Source organism: Pinus tabuliformis, chromosome 9 (genome assembly GCF_031772625.1).
Source record: "Pinus tabuliformis cultivar Carrire ecotype Pingquan chromosome 9, CPIR1, whole genome shotgun sequence".
Classification (NCBI taxonomy): Eukaryota; Viridiplantae; Streptophyta; class Pinopsida; order Pinales; family Pinaceae; genus Pinus; species Pinus tabuliformis.
Window position 1 is genome coordinate 864,051,954 of NC_142307.1, and position 25,445 is coordinate 864,077,398.

Consider the following 25,445-nt stretch of genomic DNA (forward strand, 5'->3'; position numbering starts at 1 on the left):
TGATCATAGGAAAGGTAATTTTTGGTTGAGTCATAAAGACTTGTACTCTATTGAATATCTTCAGAAGGTTTAGCATATGCTCAGGGGGAGTGTTCCTCTCTACAAAGGGGGGGAGAAGACTTCATTCAGCCCGGTTCAACCCTTTTCCCTTGATGTAAAATGGGCAGAGAAGCTTGGTGTTGGAGAAGAATGCTTGTAGAATCTTGGTGAGAAGTTTTGATATTTGCAGGTGTGTTTGCAAGTATTTACATGTAATGATCAAACACCAAAGTGGTTGCGATCAATTCCAAATAGGGAGCTTGTTGGAATTATGTCTAATGTGTTGTCCTTGATGGCAACCTACTTGATAAAGATGTTAACATGATGTTTATGTAGATGCTATAGATGGTATGGACAGAGAATACATGCAAATGAGACAGATGCATGTTAAAGGTGAAGTTTGAGAAAGTATACACAGATCCTATGAATAAAGGCCACGTACATATGTAGGTCCTATAAGAGAAAGTCACGTACAAAATCTGAACCATGGTAATTTGAATACTAGGGGTCTTGACCATGGTATTGGCCCATAGTAATGGAGCCAAAAAGGTTATTTTATCCTGTCAAAGGATACCATCAATATTATTGATCCAAAAATGGATCCTGGATAAACCTCTAAGTCTAAAAGACTTCATATAAGAGGTAAAAGGTGCCAAATGGCACAAATCCTTTGTAAATCAAAGGAAAATCAAAGGAAAATCAAAATTGCGAGCTGCTCTTGGAAATAGTCTCATTGCAGAGATCTCCTCATTTTGAATCCAACGCAACTTGAATGGGAGAAAACAGACTTCAGATGATGGAGTTATCATAAAATGAAGCTGCCCTTTTTCAAAGGAAAAAGAGGCAAAACAATGGCTTGAACAGTGTTTGCACAGGAGCCATCGGATCGGGCTAATCAATGGTCCAGATCCGATCAGAAATCACAGTCGATAGTGGTAGTTGGCAGATATGCGATGGGATCGGGCCAAGCGATATGTCGATCGCCGATATCGGCGGATCGCAATCGGTGATGCCACGAGGCAAAGACAGGACCCCGCGATGCGCGATGTGCCGATCACCAATATCGGTGGATCGCAGTCAGCATTGGCATTGGTCACGCCATATGGCTTACCTCGGGTCCCCCGATATGCGACAGTGATATTACGGACCCGATGGAAATATAAACATTGTTGCATAAGATTTGAGATCCGCCGAAAGGCAATTTTATGTATTTTCGTATATTTCATTATCAAACAAAATACAAAGGGAAACCTTGGAACCAAGCCATTTGCAATATGTGATAGCGACTCCCAAGTGGACCCGATAGAAATATAAGGTGGGATTAAGGACTTTTGAAGTCCGAAAGACAGTGTTTCTGCGGATTTTCCCGTGTTTTACAACGTTCTCTGTGTAAACAGAGAATGACTGTTTTTGAAGGATTTCAAGTGTCGATGGGTCCATTCCATTACAAAACAGGTGGCCGCGTGCCCTAAAGGAATTATGCAATGATTATTGAACGCTAGAAGAGGGATTTGAGCGGACCAAAGCCAGAAGTTGCAAAGCCCGAGAGGGAAAATGAATAGGCAGTGTGATTTGGCTTAAAAAGCCATAGAACAATAGAACGAGGGGACTGTTGGTTGCTGAGGGTGTTGTTGGGTTTTTTTTGCTGAAAGTGAAGCCAAGGCAGGAAGCCAAGGTGAAAGAGGTAGCACAGAAGCCAAGGGAGGCAGCACAGAAGCAAAAGGCAGCCAAGGGAGTCACTTGGAGTTCAAGTGAAAAGCCCAGAGAGAGATGTAACCTTATAAAAGGTAGAAAGAAGCTAGAGTGAAGAGCCAGAGAGCCAGAGTCAAAGCTAAAGAGCCAAAGTCAGAGCCAAGAGCCAGAACCAAGAGCCAAGAGCCAGAGCCAAGAGCCATAGCTTCAAAAGCCAGGGGATAACATGGTGTCTGAACCTGTTTTTTCTGTGTAAAACAAGAGGAGTTGAGGCAAGAGCTTGTAAAAAGGGCCTTGCCATAATCCCAAAGAGCCCAGTTGAGTTGAATAGAGCTCACGAAGATGTAGCCCAAGAGTTGTGGGTGAACTCCTAATTAATTCGTTGTCTTATGTGTTTGTTTTTACTGTTGCATTATTCGCTGTTATATGCATTTATATATCAATTTAAGCACATTCACATATCAGCACAAACAAAAGATTTTAAAACAAATAATCAGTTTAAGACAAACATAAGCATACATTATACTATCAAGCATTTCTTAATTCCGCACTGGTTAATCAATGAAACTTGGGAAGATTTTAAAGCTTTGGAAGTGGGAGAGGTTCTTGTAAGTTAAACAAGAAGCCTAAGAGCCCCATTTTCAGATCATGTGGTATCAGAGCTTAAGATTGACTAACCCCACCTTCAAAGAATGTTATATCAGAATGCTTGATTGACAAAGCAAAGATTGCTTGTCTGAAAGGTGTTTAAACAATTAGAGGTTGATTTTATGCTTGTTGCAGACTAACTATTGTTTGAGTTTGCAGAGGTGAAGAGAAAGCTCAGTCTAGCAAAGACAAGAAGAAAGAAGAAGTCATTGGCATAGTGACAACTTCTACAAGTGGGTCCTCAAATTTTGCGTTCTTCACAAGATTCTTTGATGAATACATGAAGCAAGAATTGTCCACCATGATGGATATGGTGAGAGAAATGTATGAGGATGGAAGGAAGAGTAGCATGCTTAGAGAGAAGTTTAATTCCATGAAGGAAGATAAGCAGTTTTTTTCTAGCAAATTGTAGGAAATGGAGAGGCAACTTCATATTGCAAATGTGAACTTGAAGAGGATGCATGAGTTGGAAACACAGCTCTTTGTTTCCCAAGAAGACTTAGTCAAGTACCAGCTTGAAGAAGAGGTAAGCTATTCCAGTTTGTCTTTAAATTCCTTTGAGAATGCTTGTATTGGTTCTTTTGAAAAACATATTAAAGGCATAGGTTCCAAGCTAATGTCCAAGATGGGCTATGAAGGAAAAGGCTTGGGTAAGCATGCACAAGGTATTGTTGAACTAATAATGGTTGAGGAAAGGCCTAAGTATTTGGGTCTTGTCTATGGATAGTATTATGGAGAGAATTCCAAAGCTGCCATGAATGCCATTGAAATAGTCCCAAGAAGGAGTTTCATCTCATGTCTTCTACCTCAGAAATGTGAAGGTTGTATTCAAGAGGAATACAATAGCTTGAAACATCAACTGCAGGATGCAGGTGTTTAGAACCACGCACTTGAACCAAAGAGTTGGGGACACTCCAACAACCTTGAAGAGATTGATGGTGTTCCAAAGGGAGCCACTTCTTCATTTGCTTCACCTCCGCATGAAGGCAATAAAGGTGAAAGAGAAAGGTATAAATCTGGTTCCAAACATTTTCCTTTTGATTGTGCAAAGCATGATAAATTTCCACATATGTATGGGAAAAGAGTTGCATGTTCCTTTTGTGGTTTGGATAACCATGATGTTTCTAGATGTTGGAAGAGAATGGCCACATACAGGAAGTAGAAGAAGGAAAAGGAGCAAGAAGCCAAAGGTCCATTAGACAAGGCAAATCATGCTGTCAAGAGGATGCACATGTGTTGCACTTACTGCCATAAGCAAGGACATATTGCTGCAAAATGTTGGGCTCTGAATCCAACAATGCTTCCACAAAAGTTGAAGAAAGTGGAAAGAGAATATGGAAGAAATGGAAGTGAATATTCCATGAATGATGTGTCTCAGCATGATTCACATGATGATGATGATGTGCAGACAAAGGTAGTACCTTTGAAAGGGATTGTTAAGGAACGGTTAGAGTTCTTATCCGATTGAGATTGTATGTCTATTGATGCATCTACATTATATTTCATTTCAACTTCAAAAGTACAGTGTGCTCAAGTGAAAGGTGAAGGATGAAACGCATTCATGAGCTTGAGATGCATGAGCACAGGGATGTTGATGATTTCCTTGTTTTTGAACATGTATGCGTAATTAACTTGCAGGGTTGATTGCTTTGACATGCATGTGATTCCATGTTGACTTGGGAGAAGTTAACTTGGTCTCCAAATGGAGATAATGATGAAGGTTTCATCTTTTGGAAAAAGAGTCCTAATGGTATTTTCCTACATGCTTGACTTGAAGGGTCATTTGTTTAAAGTCCTATTTTGTGGGCTTGTTATCTAGTCCATCATTTGTATGTAGATACAAGACATGGAGGTGTTCACAAGATGTGAAATCTGTTTCTTTTGTTGAAGCAGGAGTTTAGTCCATCCAGTTGTTGTCTCTATGCCTGTTGTTGTTAACAGTTGTGTTGGTAGCTTGTCAAATAGGTACAAATGAAAGTTTTTATGGAGCAGATGTACTTCACATTTGTTGAGCCACCTTGGATCAATGATCAAGGCAAAGAAGCTCAAACTACCTTCTATGACCATTTCAGCAGAAGTTATGCAGGAAGGCAAGGAGGAAGACTGTTCTTCCTAGGAAGACTAGCCCATCCAAGAAGGGAAGTGGTCAAAACTATTGGTGCAGAGGCACTATGCAGAGGCAAGTGTAGGGAGGCTGAAAGAAGAGGGTGAGTCACTCTCATTTACTATTCAGATCAGTATATCAGTCTTTTGGAGACCAAAATTTCTCTTAGTGGGAAGGCATGATCCAAAAATGGATCCTGGATAAACCTCTAAGTCTAAAAGACTTCATATAAGAGGTAAAAGGTGCCAAATGGCATAAATCCTTTGTAAATCAAAGGAAAATCAAAATCGCAGGCTGCTCTCAGAAATAGTCTCATTGCAGAGATCTCCTCATTCTAAATCCAATGCAACTTGAATGGGCGAAAATGGACTTCAGATGATGGAGTTATCATAAAATGAAGCTGCCCTTTTTCAAAGGAAAAAGAGGCAAAACAATGGCTTGAACAGTGTTTGCATAGGAGCCATCGGATCAGGCCGATCAACAGTCCAGATCCGATCGGAAATCGCAATCGGCGGTGGCAGTTGGCAGATATGCGATGGGATCAGGCCGAGTGATATTCCGATTGCCGATATTGGTAGATCACAATCGATGATGCCACAAGGCAAAGACAGGATCCTGCGACACGCTATGTGCCGATCATCGATATCGACAGATCGTAGTCAGCGTTGGCATTGGTCACGCCATATGGCTTACCCCGGGTCCCCCGATATGCGACACCGATATTATGGACCCGATGGAAATATAAACATTGTTGCATAAGATTTGAGATCCGCCGAAAGGCAATTTTAATGTATTTTCGTATATTTCGTTATCAAACGAAATACAAAGGGAAACCTTGGAACCAAGCCATTTGTGATATGCGATAGTGACTCCCAGGCAGACCCGATAGAAATATAAGGCGGGATTAAGGACTTTTGAAGTTTGAAAGACAGTGTTTCTGCGGATTTTCCCGTGTTTTACAACATTCTCTGTGTAAACAGAGAACGACTATTTTTGAAGGATTTCAAGCGCCGATGGGTCCATTCCATTACGGAACAGGTGGCCGCCTGCCCTAAAGGCGTTATGCAATGATTATTGAACACTAGAAGAGGGATTTGAGCAGACCAAAGCTGGAAGTTGCAGAGCCCGAGAGGGAAAATGAACAGGCAGCGCGATTTGGCTTAAAAAGCCACAGAACAATAGAACGAGGGGACTGTTGGTTGCTGAGGGTGTTGTTGGGGTTTTTGTTGCTGAAAGTGAAGCCAAGGCAGGAAGCCAAGGTGAAAGAGGCAATGCAGAAGCCAAAGGAGGCAGTGTAGAAGCAAAAGGCAGCCAAGGGAGTCACTTGGAGTTCAAGTGAAAAGCCCAGAAAGGGTTGTACCCAGTGAAGAACCAGAGAGCCAGAGCCAGAGCCAAAGAGCAGAGTTAGAGCTAAGAGCCAGAACCAAGAGCCAAGAGCCAGAGCTAAGAGCCAAAGCCAAGAGCCAGAGCTTCAAAAGCCAGGGGATAACATGGTGTCTGGACCTGCTATTTCTATGTAAAACAACAGGAGTTGAGCCAAGAGCTTATAAAAAGGACCTTGCCATAATCCCAGAGAGCCTAGTTGAGTTGACTAGAGCTCACAGAGATGTAGCCCAAGAGTTGTGGGTGAACTCCTAATTAATTTGATGTCTTATGTGTTTGTGATTATTGCTGCATTATTCACTATTATATGCATTTATATATCAGTTTAAGGACATTCACATATCAGCACAAATAACAGATTTTAAAATACATAATCAGTTTAAGACAAACACAAGCATACATTATATTGTCAAGCATTTCTTAATTCCGCACTGGTTAAACAATGAGACTAGGGAAGATTTTAAAGCTTTGGAAATGGGAGAGGTTCTTGTAAGTTAAACAAGAAGCCTAAGAGCCCCATTTTCAGATCAATTACCAAGGGATTTGCGGAAGGTATTGGCCAAGGGTAAAGTTATATAAGGATATGGAGATCAAGGTGTCAAGTGTGCAAGTGATGAATTGTTTATGAATGATTTGATTTGAAATAGATGTGCACAAGGGAGCACGGAGATGACTTAGTTCTCATAGATTTGAAAGGAATACATTTTGCTTGATCTATTTGTGTATGTAACTAACAATGTTAGATCTATGATGATGGTGTGAATCTGCATATAATGATGTTGACTGAAAAAATGTTTGTGGGCCAAGATTTAGGTTTGACAGATATTGTGAAGGTATGATTCAATGATTTTAGATCTCCTTGCTATTTTTCTTCTGAATGGTCGCGTACATACGCAGATCTGCTATTATAGGGTCACGTATACATTCTGCAGTTTGTTGAGATCTGTAAGCTAGTGTTATGCATAATAGTCATGCATATACGTTGATTTATACTATGGTAGTTGCATATATATATATATATATATATATATATATATATATATATATATATAGATATATATATACATATATATATATAGATATATATATAGATACATATATATATATATATGTATATATATATATATATATATATATATATATATATATACATATATATATATATAGATATATATATATATATATATATATATATATATATATATATATATATATATATATATATAGATATATATATATATATATATATAGATATATATATATATATATATAGATATATATATATATATATATATATATATATATATATAGATATATATATAGATAGATAGATAGATAGATAGATATATATGTTAGGGTTTGCAGTGTGCTTTGATGATGACACTTGATGAGTTTTGATATATTTTCTGTTGTCTGTCAATGATGTCTCTATCTTGATGATCTATGTCTGACTATGATGATTGGGCTAGTTGATTGGAAATGATGCTTTAGTGTGGGGATCTATGATTGGTTCAATATTTTGTTATTGTTCTATGTATGGTTTAGTGATTGATTCAACATTACAATTATTCATGATTCAGTTTGTAGTATTTTAAGATATGTACACATGTGTTATATAGAGGAGGCACATACATATGCAAGTATTATTCAGTACTGTCATGTATGGAATTTTATTTTTGTTGTTTTTGGTTGGGTTCTACATTCAATGATTTGATGCTTTAGAAATTCAATTGATTTGAAATGTTATAAGGTCTCAGATTCAGTGATTCAGTTTGATATATTGTTTTGGGTTTATTGTTGATATGGGTTTGGTATGACAATGTGATGAAAGGTGGCCTACAAGTTGTTTCATGACTATTTGACAGGTGGTTCTACTTTGAAACATTTTGAAAAGTGGTCCACAAGGAGTTGAAGGTTGCAGCCTTCAGAAAGGGGGTATGAGCTTCCATCCAGTAGAAGTTGGTAAACAAGATTAGGGGGTTGTAGCTCCCTTCTAATAAGAGTTGGAGAAATATTCTTTATTTCTTAATTTTCTCAAATTCGGAATGGGGGGAGATTCTTGTGACTAAAGGAAATGGTAAGCAGTTCAGATATAGAGGTGAAGAACTTCAATGGGCAAATTTTTGAGCTATGGAAGGTCAAAATGGAATATATTTTGGTGGAAAAATATTAGTGAATCTTTGTGGATCCAAATAGTAAATAAATGGATATGTCGATAGATAACCAAACCAAGTTGGATCAGAAGGAAAACAACATAATATGATTGTTTCTCTTAGATTCAATATTGCTAAATGCTTCAAGAGAAGCCACATTGAAAACATTGTTGAGTAAGTTAGGGGCTTTATATCAATCTAAGTCCCTAGTGAGCATATTATTCTTGAAAAAAACTATATAACCTAAGGATGAAGGATGGAGACTCAGTAACCAATCATCTAAATGCCTTCAATACCATGGTAACTCAACTATTATATGTTGGTATTAATATTTCAAATGAAGACAAGTGTATAATGTTGTTTTGTTCTTCACCAGACTCTTGGGATAGTCTAGTTTTTTCCATAAGTAGTAATGCACCTAATTGAAGTTTTGATGAAATAGCCTCATCCTTGTTGTCAGAGGAGATGAGAAGGAAAAAGAAAAAATAAAAAAAGATCAAATAGTATAAAAAATATTCCCAAGTAGAGGAAATTGACTTTGGTGAGATTTTATCTCTTTTTCCAAGAAAACTTCTATTAGATTTCATTTATCTAATGTTGCTACTTTTTATTTTAAAGTAGAATAGATGGAGGTGAAGATAACATTCTTACACACAGATATAGAAGAATAAATCTACATGAAGCAACTATAAGGCTTTGTAGTGAAGGAAAATAAAGAGTTAGTATGGAAGCTGAAAATTTTCATTTATGAGTTAAAGCAATCACCAAGGATGTGGTATCAAATTTTTTCTTCTTATATATTAGGACTTGGCTTCACAAGGATCAAAGAATATCACTGTGTATATTTCAAATTAGTTAGTTATCACTTTTTTATTTGGTGTTGTATGTGGATGATATGTTGCTAATTAGAAATGACAAGGAAATTATCCAAGATGTAAAAACTCATTTGTATTTTAAGTTTGACATGAAGGATAATGGTACTGAAAAATTCATTTTTGGCATAGAAATCAAAAGAGATTAGGAAAATTAGAAACTTTGGACGAATTAAATGAAGTATGTCAAGATAATATTACAAAGCTTTCATATGCAAGAATGTAATTGGTAAAGGTCCCAATTCCTACACATACAAATTTATGTGTAGATCAATGTCCCAAGATATAGGAAGAGGAGGAGGACATGTTTCATGTTTTGTATGCTAGTGCATTTAGCAGTTTGATGTATGTAATGGTATATAGTAGACCAAACATTGCACATACAGTGGGAGTATTGAGCAGGTATATGTCAAAACCAGGGAGCTTGTATTAGGCAACAATAAATAGGGTTTTTAGGTATGTGTATGGCACTATTAGTTATGGACTATGATACCAAGGAAGACTAATAACAAACAGAGTGTTGGAAATATATGGTTTTGTTGATGCAAACTAGGATGGAGATCTAGATCACAAAATATCTATAAGTGAGCATGTGTTTAACCTATTTGGAGGAGAAATCAGTTGGATAATTAAGAGGCAATAATTAGTGGTATTCTCAACTATAGAAGTTGAATACATGGCAACCACTCATGCAAGCAAGGAAGCAGCATGCTTACAAATATTATGTTTAGGTATTGGGTTGATACAACAATATGTAAGGGTAGATTGTGAGAATAAAAGTATAATATTCTCAGAAAATAACCTTTCTTGTCATTCTAAGACAAAGCATATTGATGTCAAATATCACTTTATGGAATATATGGTTGAAGATAAGAAGGTGATGCTAGTAAAGGTGGACATTTTGAAGAATGTTTTATATTAATTATTAAAATATGTAATCATTGAGAAACCTCTTGGTGTATAGAAACAATGGGCATTGTTTCCCTACATTATTGATCATGTACACTTGTGACCCCTTATATGCAAAGGAAACAACAAGTGCAGAATGATGGGTATGTGTTATATTCTTTGCACGACTAGCCCCATGTGTGCTTCATATGTATGGAGTGCGATGGGAGGTGGTATCCCTCCTTTCGGGGGTCTAGGAGGTAAGGAACTATGGTTATATTCTAATCTAAGATATATATATATATATATATATATATATATATATATATATATATATATATATATATATATATATATATATATATATAGATATATAGATATATATTGTTTTTTATTGTTTTTGATGTGTGGTTCACGGACTTCAGCGGTCACTAGGTGGCCGCTACATCCACAGAAAATATTTGAGCTTGATCAAGGGTATCAAGCCCCGCGGCCAATAGCTAGGCCTAACCCCAAGGGCTTCCAGGAGAATTGACCCTGTGACCTCTCGAATGGCGAGGCACTTATTTGACCAGTTGAGCTAACCGTTGGGGCTTATATATCTATATATATATTGTATTTTCACATTGTAAATATATAATATACAAAAGAAAAAAAAAACAATCTTTCTAATTTTCCCAAATTGGATTTCCAAGGTAATATCTCTATGTTGAATTTCTATGTGTGCCATTGCATATTTTTTGTTTTTATCAAAATATTTACATCAATTAAATTTACAGGTTAAAACCCACCATTTCAACTTTGTATCTTTTAGTAATTTATTGTATAAGGCTAAATACAAAAGAAAATTTCTAAAAATTAGCATTTTTCCTCGGCAACAACACCAAAATGTGATAGGCTTCAATCGTATATGGAATAGAACATTTCATTTATCATCAAAACCTACTTTATTTATCAATCTAGGAACATATAACTTTCAAGAATTTGTGCACCAGATATGCATTTTTAGAGCCTTAACTTTCTTGGCAATCTATTCTAATGGTTGGGTTCTTTCTTGGGGGAGAAATGTACAATCTCTTGTTCCTAATTTAGTGGTGTATTAGCTAAATTAATTCTACTACAAAGGAATTCAAATATGACTTATTATTAAAAGCTGACTAACTTTGCTTATATAAACAATTACAACAATAAACTTCTATCAACTATGTTATTTCAGTTGCAAAAATTAATTACGGAAATTAACTTACATTAACTATTTCAACTACGGAAATTAATTACAACATCTAATTAAGCTTATCCAAGCTATTACATTTTTATAATTTTTGATATACAAGATTAGTTCCACAAGTTCTTGTTAATTACAAGATGAAATATGTCCTAAATTATCATCGCAATAGAGTAATCAATCTTATGAAATAAATATGGTTAACTAGGTGCAGATAATGGAAACCTAACAAAATTAAATCAACACACTTTCTTAAAGAGAAAGAATAATGGAAACGTAACAAAATTAAATCAACGCACTTTCTTAAACATAGAGAATAATGGAAATGTAACAAATTTAAATCAACACACTTTCTTAAAAAGAAAGAATAGTACATAATTGAAAATTTGGGAAAATGAGGGGATCACCATGCATATAGAGTGGCTCTTTCTCTAAAATTTGTCGTATGATTTACTACATAAAACTTAACAAACCAAGAATAAATGGAACCAAGATTCACTAAAATATTTTTGTATTAAAACTATGTAAAAATTGTGAGACCCTTGAATTCTCTTTTACATTGTTTATACATTCGAAACAACCCTAACCCAAAAATGGTTTCTTGATTTTAGAAAACTAACTTATTTGGAAAAATGAACTAGCCATATTTCCTTAAATGGATGAGAGAAACAAGATACTAGTTCCAAAATATAATTTATGGTGTTAGCTTCCTTAACCACCTCACTAATTACATGATCCACAAATTGCATCTAAGCAAAATGGGTAAATGTGTGTAATTGTCAATACTCTTAATTGTTGATGTGGAAGTCTAATAATTTTTTATAGTAAAGTATTAAAAACAATAATTACAATCTTAGCACAAAAACATTGCAACAAAGAAATTTTGCAACAACTTGTTCTTCCTCGGTTTGGTACTTCTACGACAAAGAAAATCTACAATAATTGATATTTGATACAACAAATTGACGCTATTGAAAAATCATGCAACATCTATTTCTGAAAAAGAATTCTAATGCATCTGATCAATAGTAAAATCATGTTGACATCCCAATGAATCCTGCAGTTAACAAGTTTACAATTTTAACACACAAATCATGTAGACTTGTTACTTTCCTAGGAAAACTCATTAATTTTGTAGAAAATTCCAACCATAAAAATATAGCATCTTGGAATAGTGAAATGAGGTGAAATTGGTTGAATAATAGCAGTGGAAGGAATAAAGAATGAGGAAGAAAATTACATAATTTATGATTGAGAAAGGTAAATTAATAACCTCATCAAATTGAACCTATGCTTGGATCCTCGAAACCCTCTAAAATAATTTAGTAGAAGACTATCTTTGGCTTAAATGACTCTGAATTGCATCCTCTCTACCACAAGTTGATCATAGTAGGTGATTCATTGATTATAATATGGTGTATGGTCCTTGATATTACTGTAGTTTACTATAGTGTAGCATTGATTCTCACTTGGACTAGACAAGTGTTCCAGAGCATCCCAAAGGTAAATTTCTTCTACACATAAAGAAAAATAAAATATATCTCCAAGACAATTTATCCATTCAGGGAAAACAAGGTTTTATTGAACTTGATGGCTTGCTTAATTTTCAACCAACGCATGAAGTATGATTGGCCTCAAAAATGACATCACATAATGATTTAATAACCATTTGGAACTCATGAAATTCCTTGAATATAATTTCATTTAGTTAGGAATGTTGCGAGAACCTCACACCTTTGATCTCATGTCAATCCAATGTCTTAATTATGAATCTAGTACCCCTGTCTGACACAATGTATGTGGGATGAATATTTTTTGGGATGCAAGACAACAAAGTTTCATAGCATAGAGAAATTTCATCTGGTTTGTGTTTGGATCCAACCTAGATCATGGAGTCTTTGGCTATAGGAGAAGCCTTTTCCTTTGTTGTTAGTCTTCTCCCCTTAGTTTTAGATTCTCGCCCCTCATGGCTTGATTTGCTTGTTATGATTTTTCCTCCCAACTTATTTAGTTCTATGTGTAAGTGTTTCCTAAATGGTGGATCTTATAGTGATGGCTTATCTATTTGGTGGCTTCCATGGTGATGGTTCATTAATGGTTCGTGGTGGTGGCTAATTAGTTTAAAAATATACTCAAGGGTGGTTCAATGGTTTGGTATATTGCCTAGTTCATTAATGGTTCTCGCCATTCACATATAAGTTATATTATCATTCCTTGAGGGCCCTCTACCCTAGAAAAATTTCATTCATTTTTGGAATAGGTGGGTACATCTACCTCCCCCCTGGTTTTTCTTAATCTCTGGCATTTCATCCTAATCTATCATTTCTCTCATCCTCATTAAGTTAGGTTGCAGGTATTCTTGGTGGTTCCTTATGGAAATCTACGACTAATTTTGGGCCCTCATGCAACACCAAGGCTCTAAAATATAGGAAAATCATGCCTTTTCTCTATCTTTCTCTATTACTAGTTATAAAAACAAGATCATTTAGCCTTTGAACAAAGTAGCATTTTCACAGATATTGTGGCCATATAACTTAAGAGGCACAACAATTTGGAAATTGAATGTGCCCCTCTTTGATCCATCATCACTTTATTGTCTCATAATTTTGTAGATGGTCCCTCCATTATCCAATCAATCCTAGCAATAAGGAAAAAGGAGGAAGCAAAGCAGTTCAACCTTTTAGACCTTAGTGCTCCAACAAAGGAATCTTTTTCTTTAAATCCCATGGGGACATTACGGATTAATTATGGTGTTCCCTCCTTTTAGCCAATGTATTATAAAATTGTATGGATTTTAGGGTCTTTTTGTATGATATATACAACTAAGTTTTGTATACTTGTTTTCAAGATATATTCAGTGGCTTTTTCCACCCTTAATCAACAATATAGATTTGATTTGTTAGTTGACTTTTGCCTTCCATATTGCCATTATAATGTCTTTTTATAATTACGAATTAGCATGTACCTCATATTTTTGCATAATATGAATATCTACTAGTTTTTGTTATAAAAATAAATAAATAAAATAGGAGTAATCAATAACAATATCTCCCCATGGTTGTCCATGATCAAAATTTTAGGTTTCCTCTTATAGTTCCCAGTAGAAGAAAACTAAAGAGAATGAATGTCTATCTCCAACTATTTATTGATAAATTCAAGAAATTAAAGGAAGTTATACATGCAGACAACATATCGAGGCCCATCTTGAAAGAGAGGTATTTTACATTGCATCATGTGTACACTGCACATGATTATCCAAGACTAGGCGTTTAGGTAAGCATGTTGATTCATTTATTTGAATCCACTCTACTATTTGGCATACTAAAATTGGTGCAACTATTTTTTAGCACTAGCGTTTTCTATAATAATAACATTGTAACTATTGCAACAAAAATGTATCATGGGTGTTAATATTGTGGAACTTATATAAAATCTAGGTGATTTGATAGCCTATGAAAGTTACTATAAAATTGTTCAAGTTATTTCTTCCAAAAGGGTGCCCTTAGAGAAGAGTAACATCTTCTTTAAATGTTAAACGAAAGAGAACCTAAAGACCTAGAAAAATGACCATGATATATTGGATTTGGGCATATGAAACATGGAATAATAAGGAAATTGCATATATTTTTAATTCAAATGAGAAGCCTATGTTCAATGATCTTGATTTTTTGCAACACCAATATTGAGAAAATGCCCATTAGGATGAAAACAAAATATTATTTTACAAGCTTCCATATTTGGGAGAATTTTAGGATTACCAACTTCATATATATATATATATATATATATATACACAAAAATGTGTAATCTTCTTTGTGGAGGCACTATTATAAAAAAATTAAAAGAAAAATGTTTTAAAACAAAGTGACACGTTGGGCGTTATAACATATCTTATTGCTTCAATGATTTAAAAACAAAATTTACCAAAACAAATATATCTAGAAGAGAGGCTAGTCCCACTTGGTATTTTAAAGAAGGCGATGTTCAATGGATTTGAAGAAAGATGATTTTTGTCTAATGAAGGGTCATGTATTAGGTGTAAAGGCACCTTGTTTATATTGGTCAACATTCCAACGTTGCTTCATCATGGAAGGAAATTTGTTAGGGTTAAAATCACATGATTCTCTAAGCCTTATAAGGGTGAGTGAAATACATGATTCTATTTCTGTGGTGGCAGTTATATGTAAGGAAAATTTTAGGGATCCACACTTACCTTAAAGTTTAGAAACTTTGATGTTAGTAATTCTTAAAATGTCAACCAAAGTTTTTGGTGATTGTTGTGTAAAGATAGTGAAATTTTAAACGATTTTATATAATTTTACAAAATTTTGACCATTTTTAGAGTAAAATACTTTTATCCTATAGAATTCGAGTGAATTATTTTTCAAAAAAATGGAAATTGGAAAATATTTTTTGAAAAAAAACATGGAAAATTAGTCCATGGGTGAAATTGAGCCATTAAAAGTTTCCTTGGTTATATGGTGTCTAGTCATAATACATTCTCTCTTTAACTCTATATGTGTTTATTTTACACTATCATTATCATTACTTGTGTGTGGTTACGTGAATGATGACTTCCCCTAGGCCTATGACATGCCATATCAAGATTATTTGCATTTGTATATTGGGTAATGTCAAATTGAGAAATTCACATGGCTAGAATTCCATGGTGGGATAGAGAAATAGCTAAGATTGTTTTGTTCTTGAGAAAAAACTACCCATGAGTTTCATGGACTTTGTTGACATTCTCCTTAGAGAGGTTAAGTTAGTTGATAAGGTTGAACTATCTAGGGTGGTCTCATATCAATGGATGCTCTTCTTGGAGAAGTACATGAACAAATTGAAGGGTTTTATTTAAACCATAAGGGTCTATGGAAAAGGAGTACATAATATATGATTTTTTCTATTATAATGGTGATTACATCAAGAAAATTAACAAAGCATCAAGTGCAATGGTTTTTGGGTGACCTTGGAAATGATGACATAAAGGAAGGCGAGCTAATCCAAACCAATTGAAAAAGGATGGATGATAAAGATTAATCCGCTTACCTTTTATTGTTTACAATATGTTGGAAATAATACTGAGAAGGGGGGGGGGGGTGAATCAATATTAGTCAAATAAATAAATTTTTCTTTTCATACTCTGATTTATATATGCTATTCAACGAAGGTAACTCGCGTGTACACCCAACTGTCTTTAAAGTAACCAACGTATATCCAACAAACTTATGATTCAGTTAATTCATCATATGTTGATCTTTAATCAGTGCATGAATACTTCATTAACCATATAAATCGTAACCATGTGCAGTAATAATAGAATAAACCATCACACATAAGCAACACACATGAACACCAAGATTTAAGGTGGAAACCCAATGCGGGACAAAAAACATTTGTTGATACCTTCTTTTAATATAAGAAAAGCCTATTTACAATCTTGTACTGGTGCAGACTCATACCAGTACGCAGGCACCCACCTGAAGAAGGCTGAAACCTTCTCTTGTTTTCCAGCTACTACTGGAAGGGAGCTCCAACCCCCTAGCTCTTGTACTAGTCAATCTGTTTACTAGTACGTAAGCGACGGCCTACAGAATGCTCCAACCTTCACTCATTTTCCAGTACTACTAGAAGGGAGCTCCAACCCGCTGGCTCTTGTACTAGCTGATATGTTTACCAGTATGTAGGCACCAACCTATAGAAGGCTACGACCTTCTCTCTTCCTCCAGGGACCATGTTTCATAAATTTTAAGATTGGATACTCCTGGAACACAACACTACAATCTGAAGGCCAAGTTTCATCAAGTTTTCATACTGGACCCATCAACAACATTGAAGCTCAAAATTCATCATCACTGCAATACAACCAGTCACTGAAAAACCCATCATCACTGAAGAAAATCACAATCAATCAATCTGAAGATTCAAAACATTGTCACCAGAACACAAAGTAGAACCCAGAACTCTACATCAACAACCAGAACCAACTGCAACTTCAAACATCATATTTCATATTGTATACGCTACTTCGATGTGCCAAACCAACGTGTATACGTTCTTTTATCAAAGCGAACCAACGTACAGATCTGCAAATACTAACTTAAAACATCTTGAAACTATTCCAGACTTCAGTCATACCCAGATCTGAACATTTACATTGTAAATCATGCATTAGCAATCATATCTAGACTATCCATGATCAGACCACATAATGATAATTCATTTAATGTCTTATGATCTTGATCCATTATTAGATCTCATCCCTCATCAACCACTAAGGTTCATCCTTAGTTCAGATCAAGAAAAGCATCAAAGACCCATAACAAGCATATTTTCTTTTGATCTCACTCTTCATAAGATATTCATTACTTGCACACCTATCCCTCTGATCTTCTCCTCCTTATATATTTTTAGGCCTTTCTCAATACCTCGGACCAATACCTCAGACCAAATACCTCGGACCAATAACTTGGACCAAAAACTTGATTTTCCATCCCATACGTGCTTTTCCTTCTATGAAGGTGTGTGGATATGTATACACCATTTATGTTCTGTTAACCCATGTGTATACACTCCTTGGACAAAGTGAACCATCGTATACTTCTTAAACCACTCTCTTTCTTCAATCTCTGGAGACTGGTCTGTAATCCTTTGGTGTTAACCTATTGCACTGTGAATTGTCATCTATGTGAGTTTCCATCAAGGACAACACCCATATCATAATGCCAACAATCTCCCCCTTTGGACTTGATGGAAACAACAACACTGAGACACTCTCCCCCTTTGACATCAAGGGCAAAGCGTGGACCAAGATATTATCCCCCTTTGATAGACATTATGTTGTCCATGCTCCCCCTGAGTACATGAAAAGTCTGCAAAGATATTTTTTCAAAATAATGACTCTATAACTCAGTTAAGTGAGTATGACTTCCCTAAGACCAATGAATCATACATACATCAATCACCCAACAAAGTGAAGATACACTAAATTTGATTTGTCCACCCAACCAAGTGGGGATATACCAAATGTTTATACATGACTGAAATTACATCATCCTTCCCATGCATAATGGGTTACAAATTAGGTCTTTACATGACCTTTACATGAAATGATATACATGACATTTATCACAAGGACCAACGATCTAAACAAGACCATGATAGTCATCAACAACTATCATACACCATATATGATCTGCACCTTCAACATCTGTCAGCAGCATTTGTCAGCAACATCAAGATCAACATCCTATATATGTCCATCATCAAAAGAGTCACTTGAATCAAACAACTATGTGGATCAAGCAATATAAGTATCATCATGTACCAAGGTCTTATAATATAATGCAAACAATGCATTATTATAAAAACATACTACCCCTGAACCTATGCCAACTGTTCATTGTTAGATCTGATTATTGCAAATATCAGTAAGAATCATCAAGGCATCATCACCAATCAGATATACATTAACTTTTTAACAGTTTATGAGGACCAAAACACTTCCACATATCATTAATAGATTGTAACCATAATCAAACAGAGAAGATAACTGACTGAACCATATCAGATCCCTTTTCCTAAGTCTGTCCCATTGCTTTTTCCTCAAAACCTCATATACGTGACTGCGCAACTTCTAACTCACATATATACACGACTTGTCTTCATGATAAATGCGTGTGAGAATTGGAATTCTGAAGTTTCACACTTTCAGCTCCCCATGAATATGTTATGTCTTTATACTGTGCTATGCCACATCTTTTTTACTGTACTTCCTTCTTCTTCCATATCTTCGAGTGTGATGATGTTTTCTCCTTTTGGTATGGTGGTCAAAATTTGCTCCTGCATTCCTTTACTATATGTCCAAACTTGTTACATGCATAACATATATACACGACTTGTCTTCATTGATAAATGCGTATGAGAATTGGAATTCTGAAGTTTCACACTTTCAGCTCCCCATGAATATGTTATGTCTTTATACTGTGCTATGCCACATCTTTTTGACTGTACTTCCTTCTTCTTCCATATCTTCGAGTGTGATGATGTTTTCTTCTTTTGGTATGGTGGTCAAAATTTGCTCCTGCATTCCTTTACTATATGTCCAAACTTGTTACATGCATAACATCTAACATGTTTCATATTCCTTCTATAGCAGTCAATGGCTTTGTGACCAAACATATTGCAAGAAAAAAATATCCCTTAAAGTACCTGGAAGCTGAAGATCTTTCTGTGTGACTGTCCTGAACCATTCTACTTTTTCATCTCGTTGCAACATGTCCAAAATTATGACATGTAAAACATTCAACATTATTCATTAGAGGAAATAACTGACTATCACTTCCATAGTTAAGAGTAAAAGATTTTCTTTGAAGACTTTCTTTCCTTGGTTGTTGATGGGGTTGACTTCTCATCTCCTTGTTGAGAATTTCAGATTTTGCATTAGAGTTCCTTGCCTCATCTTGAGAGCTAGATTCACCTTCAATAGATTCATGAAAACCAAGACCAGTTTTGATGGTAGGAGACCTTTGACTACTAAGAATATTATCCAAAATCTTAGTACTATCTTGAAATCATAACAATGTATCCTTTTCTTCTAATTTACCTTTTATTTACCTCAACCTGATATTGTTCTTCCTTTCAAGATATTGCTTCTTCATGATTTCTTCAACCTTTCTTCCTTCTTACACTTGTTGCCTTAATTTTAGAATCTCATTTTCTTGTTCTTCATCTGCTTGAGGTAGTTCTTCATTTTTCTTATTTGATTTTTCAAGATCTTCTTTTAGAGAGAGGATCTTAGCTTCAAGACTTTCATAGTAACTAGATCTATCTTTAAGTCTCTTGATTGTTGTGTTCTTTTCATTTACTTCATTTCTTAATGATGTCACTTCATCCTGCATCTTTTGACATTGATCTTCTTTTTCCTTGTACTGCTTCCTTACTTTGTTTCCTTCCTCCAACTGAGCTTTTAATCTGGTAACTTCTTCTTTGAAGGCACACTCCATTTTGTTAAATAGATCTTGTTGATCTCTAATTTTATCTGTAAGTATTTTAACTTCTGCCTCTACGTTTCTTTCACGATCACTTCCAATATCTTCAACATTGCATGAATAGAGAAAAGTATCACTAGAAGACCAAAAATTTGTACCTGATACTTTCTTTTCTTGTTCATCTTCATTCTAAGGTGATTTTGAATCTGAAGAGTTGCTTCCACATAATAGCCAATCGCCTCTCCCACTATCACCTTTCCTTTGAGATGTCTTCTTGTTTTGAGGTGCTTTCTTCTTTTGCTTCTTCCCCATTGTTACTATGGATGTCCTTCAAGCGATCAAGCTTCTGCCAAAGGATCTCCTTTGATACCAATTGTTGGAAATAATACTGAGGGGGGGGGGGGGGGGGGGTGAATCAGTATTAGTCAAATCAATAACTTTTCCTTTTCATACTCTGATTTATATAGGCTACTTCAACGAAGATAACTCGCGTATACATCCAACTGTCTTTAAAGTAACCAACGTATATCCAACAAACTTATGATTTAGTTAATTCATCATATGTTGATCTTTAATCAGTGCATAAGTACTTCATTAACCATATAAACAGCAACCATGTGTAGTAATAACAGAATAAACCATCACACATAAGCAACACACATAAATACCAAGATTTAAGGTGGAAACCCAATGTGGGACAAAAACCACCTGCTGTTGTTTTATTTTAATATACGAAAAACCTATTTACAATTTTGTACTCATGCAGACTCATACCAGTATGCAGGCACCCACCTGCAAAAGGCTACAACCTTCTCTTGTTTTCTAGCTGCTACTGGAAGGGAGCTCCAACCCCCTGGCTCTTATACTAGCTGATCCGTTTACTAGTACGTAGGTGCGGGCCTACAAAAGGCTCCAACCTTCACTCATTTTCCAGCTGCTATTGGAAGGGAGCTCCAACCCCTTGGATCTTGTACTGGCTGATTTGTTTACTAGTATGTAGGCGCTGACCTACAGAAGGCTATGACCTTCTCTCTTCCTCTAGGGACCACATTTCATAAATTTTCAGACTGGATACTCCTGGAACACAACACTACAATCTGAAGGCGACATTTCATCAAATTTTCACACTGGACCCATCAGCAACATTGAAGCTCAAAATTCATCATCACTGCAATACAACCAATCACTGAAAAACCCATCATCACTGAAGCAAATCACAATCAATCAATCTGAAGATTTAGAACGCTGTCACCAAAACACAGTCACCAGAACACAAAGCAGAACCCAAAGCTCTGCATCAAAAACCAGAACCAGCTGCAACTTCAAACATCATATTTCATAATGTATACGCTACTTCGATGTGCCGAACTAGCGTGTATACACACTTTTATCAGAGAAAACTAGCATACAGATATGCAAATACTAACTTAAAAAATCTCAACTATTCTAGACTTAAGTCATACCCAGATCATAACATTTACAATGTAAATCATGCGTTAGCATTCAGATCTAGACTATCCATGATTAGACCACATAATGATAATTCATTTCAGGTCTTATGATCTTGATCCATTATTAGATCTCATCCCTCATCAACCACTAAGGTTCATCCTTAGTTTAGATCAAGCAAAGCACTAGAAACCCATAACAAGCATATTTGCTTTTGATCTCACTCTTCGTAAGATATTCATTACTTGCACACCTATCCCTTTGATCTTCTCCTCCTTATATATTTTTAGGCCTTTCTCAATACCTCAACCAAAACCACTTAGGACCAATACCTCAGACCAAATACCTTGGACCAATATCTCGAACCAAATACCTCAGACCAATACCTCGGACCAAATACCTCGGACTAATACCTTGGACTAAAACCTTGATTTTCTATCCCAAGCATGCTTTTCCTTTTGTGAAGGTGCGTGCATATGTATACACCCTTCTTGTTCTGCTAACCCACGTGTATACGCTCCTTGGACAAAGTGAACCAGAATATACTTCTTAAACCACTCTCTTTCTTCAATCTCTAGAGTCTGATCTGTAATCCTTTGTTGTTAACCTGTTGCACTGTGAACTGTCATCTATGTGAGTTGCCATCAAGGAAAACACATGTATCATAATGCCAACACAATAGACTTGATAATAGTAATTTAATATCATACTTTGTTTTCATGAATACATTGATGACTTTATAAATTGATGCCATAAATAGATTTATTCTCTATTATGTGCATTTAACATGACCATATGTTGCATTATATGAAGGGAATTGAAGAAAAGGGGGCATTGGAGGGAAATTTAAATGCCTAGATAGTAGAAGCATGCATTATCCTAATGATTTAAAATGAGATACATTGATGATCTATCCCATTAGTTGAATAAATGACCATATCTGAGTAAAACATGGTTTATCTAATTGTTACTCATATGGTGAATAGGATGAACTAAACAAAGATATTGGTGGCAACAACTTTATAATGTTGTCTCTATGTTAATTGTCCATTTGATAATGTATGTCAACATGTATTATGTTTTTATTGCTCAAGTTCCTAAATATATGACATTTCCATTTGTTCATAGTTTTACAAGTGAATTTCTTCCCATCTATTAGTCATATGGACATCATTTTCATATTGAGGCTGCAACAATGGAGATATCAAACATGACTATGCAATGGAGACCAAGTTTCATAAATCTAGTCATGCTATCAACCATGATCAAACCCTAATAAAAGGAAAGCTAAATAACATTGGAAAGTTATAAGAGACCATATAAGTGGATTTATTGCCTTTCCAATGTGTTAATTTTAGGTGCAAGTCATGGGATACCTTAGAATAGAGCAATATAAATGAATATCAAGATAATGGATTGATATGTATCAACTGAAAAATATGTGGGATGAAAGAATTTTAGGGATTTTTTTCAAGTACAAGTACAAATCCTCAATGAGAGGATTAGAACCTCATTGATGGAGAAAATATAGGCTTGTATTAAACCTTAAGAGGATTAAGTCAAAGTTGGATAAAAACTAAAGTTTCTAATATGACCCAAGGGTGGTATATGGGATAAATGTATAGATAAGAGATATAAGCTACACAATAAATCCTTAAATAATTGGAGAACCTCCTCAAATTAGCCAAATACATGCATTCATAAAAATCACATGTCCCCTGTAATGAGTACATGATCTCTATATATACCTATTCACAAATTACCATGTGGCCCCTTTATTATTAGGATGACCCTATTATGTATATATTTACATCTAAAAAACACATCTAACCCCATACACGGCCTCCCTTGGGGTCATATCATATATATTTAACCCCATGTATGCCATCATTGGGGTCATATCAATTTCTCTCAAGAGGAAAGGGACTAAGGGTTTTGAAACCTCCAAATTGTTCTTGAAACAAGAGGGTGTTATATTTCTCCAACCATGAACCCTCTAGTTATATACTTGAGATTTGTTTCAAGTAGTTTAGGCTCAAGATCTATGTTACATAGGTGTACTATATCCACATACTTCTCTACAATCCCACACTTTTAATATATCTTAAATTATTTAGGTTATTTGTGTGTGCATGCATGTTGCTAATTGTTATTATATTGTTTGGCATTCATCTTGATGCTTTCAAAGTGGAAAAAGTGGAGGAATCAACTCATAAAATGGGATTTGAGACCTTTCGAGAGTATTTTGAGGCATCAAATGATGTTTTTTTAGTAATTTAACTCTTCGCTTATGAGCCACACCTTTTGGTATTATTATACACCTAGAGATATTTCCAACGATTCAATAATTTCCTCAATCAAAGTCGATATGAAAAGGTTATGCCATTCGGAAGTTGGCCTTCCCGTTTTTACCACCATAATTCGAGAGGATACCACATCAACCCCCATTACTCATGCAAAAAGAGCTAGCCATGTGATCATGATGAAGAAGACTCTAGTAGAGAGTGTAATGTAACTCTAGATATGAGTTGAGGGAGTCAAACTTAATGAATAGGAAGCTATCATGGTGTGTTATGACCATACCATTGAGAGGAAAATGGGTTACATTGTATTCAAGTGCATTTTGTTTCATAAATCAAAAGAATAGCCAAGAGTGGTTAGGAAGAGAGAAAACATAGAGGATTTGTGCATTGTAGCAGCCTTCAGGCCATGGGCCTCACTTCTTTGTACTTGCATCCATTTTCTATCTAGAGAAAGAGAGCAGAACAATCTCACGTTTTCTCTTGAAAGGGTTTTCTGGGATATATCTTGTGCCAATTGTGGTTTATCAATTTTTTATTTTATTTTATTCATTTATTGTATATTTTCTGCATAATTATCATTTACATTCATACCCAATATACAATAATTAACAGATCCAAAAATATATGGAGAAATAAACCTCATACTATAGATTTTAGATTTTAAGCATAATGTTATTAGATCTATTGTGATGAATTGTCCAATGGAATATCCATGGTAGTTTACGAATCACAACTTGCAAGTTGTTGGTGAGTTGCTTCAAGGCAATAAAAGGAAACATGCTTATCATTCTTGAGAAGAATCAAAACCACTGAGATAAGTTATAACAAAGGGTTAAATAAACTCATAAGTTCAACGCTGGCCAAATTCATCTATAACAAAATGAATGAGCTTTACGAATTCTAAAACATTACAGTTGAGTGCTTTTTACCCAAATATGATTGATAGAGATTGATGGTTTATACAAAAACATGAATTGAGATAAAAACATGGTTTTGAGAGCAACATCATCAACATGTCAAGCGAAGATAATAATTAGAGTGATAGAAACAAAGACTAATATGTGCATGTTTTATTTAACATTTAAGTTGTAGATATATTAGATGTTATGGATTTTACTGTACTTCTTTAAAAATCTTATTATGGATTTAAGTGTAATATTTTTATTACAAATTCTACATAATTGTATTCATCTTACTATCTTATTATGGATTTAAGTGTAATATTTTTATTACAAATTCTACATAATTGTATTCATCTTACTTTGGAACTTTAGAGAGAAATTTCATCAACTAAAGGAAGTAGTTTATTGTGGATATAATTTAAATATTAAATTAATTAAAATTCACAAAAAAATGTTTAACAACTATAATTAACTATTATTAATTAATTACTAGTGAAACTTAATAATTCCAAAAGTTAACCAAAAAACACAATCATATTTTCTTGTTTTATAATATTAGATATGAAAAGTTGACAACAATTTATAATCATTATCTTGAAAAAAAATATTTTTTATAATATAAACCTTTTCAATATAATCATTATTTTTATAATATAATTTTTTTAATAAATTATGGAACAATTTTAAGAATATAATAGTCCATACCTTTATTTACATATTGTCTCTTTTAAAGATAATAATATGAACACTTATTAGGATAAAAAACTACTTTAGTGGAATATATATATATAATTAAT

At 34.7% G+C, this 25,445-nt stretch overlaps 1 protein-coding gene across 1 annotated transcript in view; it reads left to right on the plus strand.

The window, feature by feature from the left end:
• Positions 1-987: 987 nt before the first annotated feature.
• Positions 988-25,445, plus strand: part of LOC149151510 (uncharacterized) — a 74,380-nt gene continuing 49,922 nt past the window's right edge. Inside the window, exon 1 of the mRNA XM_089443177.1 lies at positions 988-1,155. Within this exon, the coding sequence (XP_089299303.1) occupies positions 988-1,155 (168 nt within the window). The remainder of the gene's footprint in view (positions 1,156-25,445) is intronic.